Below are 2856 nucleotides of genomic sequence, written 5' to 3'. Positions count from 1 at the left end.
TATAGGAGGTTTTTGAAATGAAATAAATGAGGCGTGGTTGTTGAATTAATGAAAGCTGAAACGTGGGAAAAAGTTGTGGTTGTTGACTGAGCCAAAAAGTTAACAACTTTGGAAATGGAAGGAAAAAGATATATCGTTAGGTTGGACTGACTTAAAAGTGTTAAGATTAAGTAAATTGTAGGAAACCGATGGTAAGGTGAGAAATTACTACATTATGAGTTGTGAACTCAAAGTGTTCAGAGGTGGATTTAAGTTGAGGCTCGGCTCATATCTGATTGGAGGGCATCTGCATTTTTAATGCAACAAGTATGGAGTTTGGCATGTAGACTAGACATTTATCCAATTTTGGTGAAGATGTCGTTAACATAATTAAAGATATATTTCCAGAGTTTCTGCTGAAGTACTAAGTTAACTATTTATTTTAATTGTTTTGAATATCTATACAGCTAAAAGCTTTGCCATAATTGCTTTCAATCCATAAACAAAATTTTTGCATTGTTATAATAATAAATCATATATGATAATACGTTTTATGTCAGTATACATGTATGATGTTATTGATAATATTACGTTTCTTAGTTGAATGTTTCCTCAATTTAAGGTAATTTAAAACTAACCTCAGATGTCTGGAAGTTACAATATGACCTTAGATCCTGAACATAGCAGTCCATGGCTACCAGCAAGTCGGATGACGTGCGCCAGTGGTAATGATGTCGCGCAACAGAAACTATCAAATGTTTCTGACAATTTGATTGCAAACGAACAGCAATCATGCTGCTCTCAACGTTTAAACGTTAGCAGTAAATGCATGCAAATGGATATTAAACATTTGATCAACAAAAAAGAGCAAGTTTCGAATATGGGATCGTTGGTTTCCAAACAACTTCTTCAAATGGAACAACAGCAAAATCAGACAAAATTCAATAGTTCGCAACTAGCAGAGAACATTTTGAAGGAAGAAACTCAAATGGTTCCAGCTCTTTATGATAGTCACCACCATCTTCAACAACAACAAGAATCAGATCTGGAAAAGAAGGGGCTATCAGATTTGATGAAATGTCAGTCGCATTTGGAATCCCATATTCCACCTCGGATGGTAAATTGTCAGGAAACAATGGTTTCAAGGTTTGTATGTCTTAAATTTAAAATAAACACTTCAAGACTCACAAAAAGCTCTTTTGTATGTTGCTGAAAATTGCATGATTTATAATGTTTATGCAAACTGTAAGAAAAATATTGAGGATGACCAATGTAGGAAGAACATTGTGGGAAGAACGATGAGGAAGAAAATAGAAGTAAGAACATTAAGGTAAGAACATTGCGGGAAGAACAGAAGTGAGAACATTATGGGAAAAATTTTGATGAATGCTTCAAAATTAATTCTGCTGCTACATGAAGATTTTAGGTTGACATTGGAGTTGTGTATGCGAGATTATCAGCATTTGATAACAATTTTTAAACTCTAAAAGAACGTTGAGGATGAGCATTGTAGATGAACTTTGTAGCAAGAACATTGAGGAAAACACATTTAGGAATGAATAGTGAAAAAAACATTGTGGGATGAACATTGAGGAAGAACATAGAAGTAAAAACATTGAGAAAGAACTTAGAGGTAAGAACTTTGAGAAGAACGTTGTGGGAAGAATATTGAGGAAAAACATTGTAAGATCAACATTAAGGAAGAACTTTTTGGGGAGAACATTGAGGAAGAACCTTGGGAAAGAGAATAGATGTAAGAACATTGAGGAAGGACATTGAGAAAGAACATTGAGAAAGAAAATTGTGGGAAGAACATTGAGCAAGAACATTGGAGTAAGAATATAGAGGTAAGAACATTGTGATAGATGTAAAAACATTTTGGGAAGAACATTGGTGATAAACATTGTGAGAAGAACATAAAAGTAAGAACATTGTGGGAAGAGTATAGATGTAAGAACATTGTGGGAAAGAAGCTAGGGAAAGAACATTGTGCAAGAACATTGAGGATAAACATTGTAGTAAGGACGGACATTGAGGTAAGAACATTAAAAAAAACATTAAGGAAGAAGATTGATGATAAACGATAAACATTGTGAGAAAAGTATCGAGGAAGAGCATTAGGGTAAGAACATTGAAGAAAAACTTCAAGGAATAACATTGTGGAAGAACATTGACCATAAACATTAAATGTAGAACATTGAGAAAGAACATAGAGGTAAGAACATTGTGGGAAGAGTCATTGTGGGACGAACGTTGAGGAAGATAAGATAACATAAACATAAGATAAGATAAACATTGTGATAAGAATGTTGAGGTAAAACATTGAAGTAGAACATAGAAGTAAGAACATTGTGGGAAGTGTATAGAAGTAAGAACAGTGTTGGAAGAGTATAGAAGTAAGAACATTGTGGGAATAATCTAGGGAAAGAACATTGAGGATCAATATTGTGGAAGAACATTGAGGAAATACATTGAGGAAGAACATAGAGGTAAGAATATTGAGGTGAGATCATTGAAGATGAACACAGAGGTATGAACATTGCGTGGGGGTAGGTGTAAGAACACTGTGGGAAGAACATTGATAAACAAAGTTGGGAAGAACATTGAGTAAGAAAGAACATTGTAGGAAGAACCTTGAGGAAAAACATTGAGGAAGAATATGGGGAAGTACATTGTTGAAAAACATTGTAGAAACAACATTAAGGAAAAACATTGTGGAAAGAACATTGAGGTAAGAACATTGTGGAAAGAGTATAGAATCTATATTATAAGTTCTAACTCAGCGTTATAAGGATTATGTTAACTTTATGAATTACACATTGAGTATTCCATACATTTTTAAAATTTGAATTTGTCAATAAAATATCAGCAAACAAA

The 2856-nt window shown here is 33.6% G+C and overlaps 1 protein-coding gene across 1 annotated transcript; it reads left to right on the top strand.

Annotated features, from left to right (window-relative positions):
- Positions 1-640: 640 nt before the first annotated feature.
- Positions 641-1542, top strand: HELRODRAFT_179061 (hypothetical protein; the record flags this gene model as incomplete). The annotated part of the gene is made up of 2 exons (XM_009027908.1): positions 641-1125; positions 1470-1542. The coding sequence occupies 2 exons, from the start codon at positions 641-643 to the stop codon at positions 1540-1542; spliced, it is 558 nt and encodes a 185-aa protein (XP_009026156.1).
- Between the last annotated feature and the right edge of the window lie 1314 nt (positions 1543-2856).

This window comes from Helobdella robusta, assembly GCF_000326865.2.
Source record: "Helobdella robusta unplaced genomic scaffold HELROscaffold_51, whole genome shotgun sequence".
Lineage (NCBI taxonomy): Eukaryota > Metazoa > Annelida > Clitellata > Rhynchobdellida > Glossiphoniidae > Helobdella > Helobdella robusta.
The sequence above is the reverse complement of the archived record's forward strand: the minus strand, read 5'-3'. Positions and strand labels throughout refer to the sequence as shown.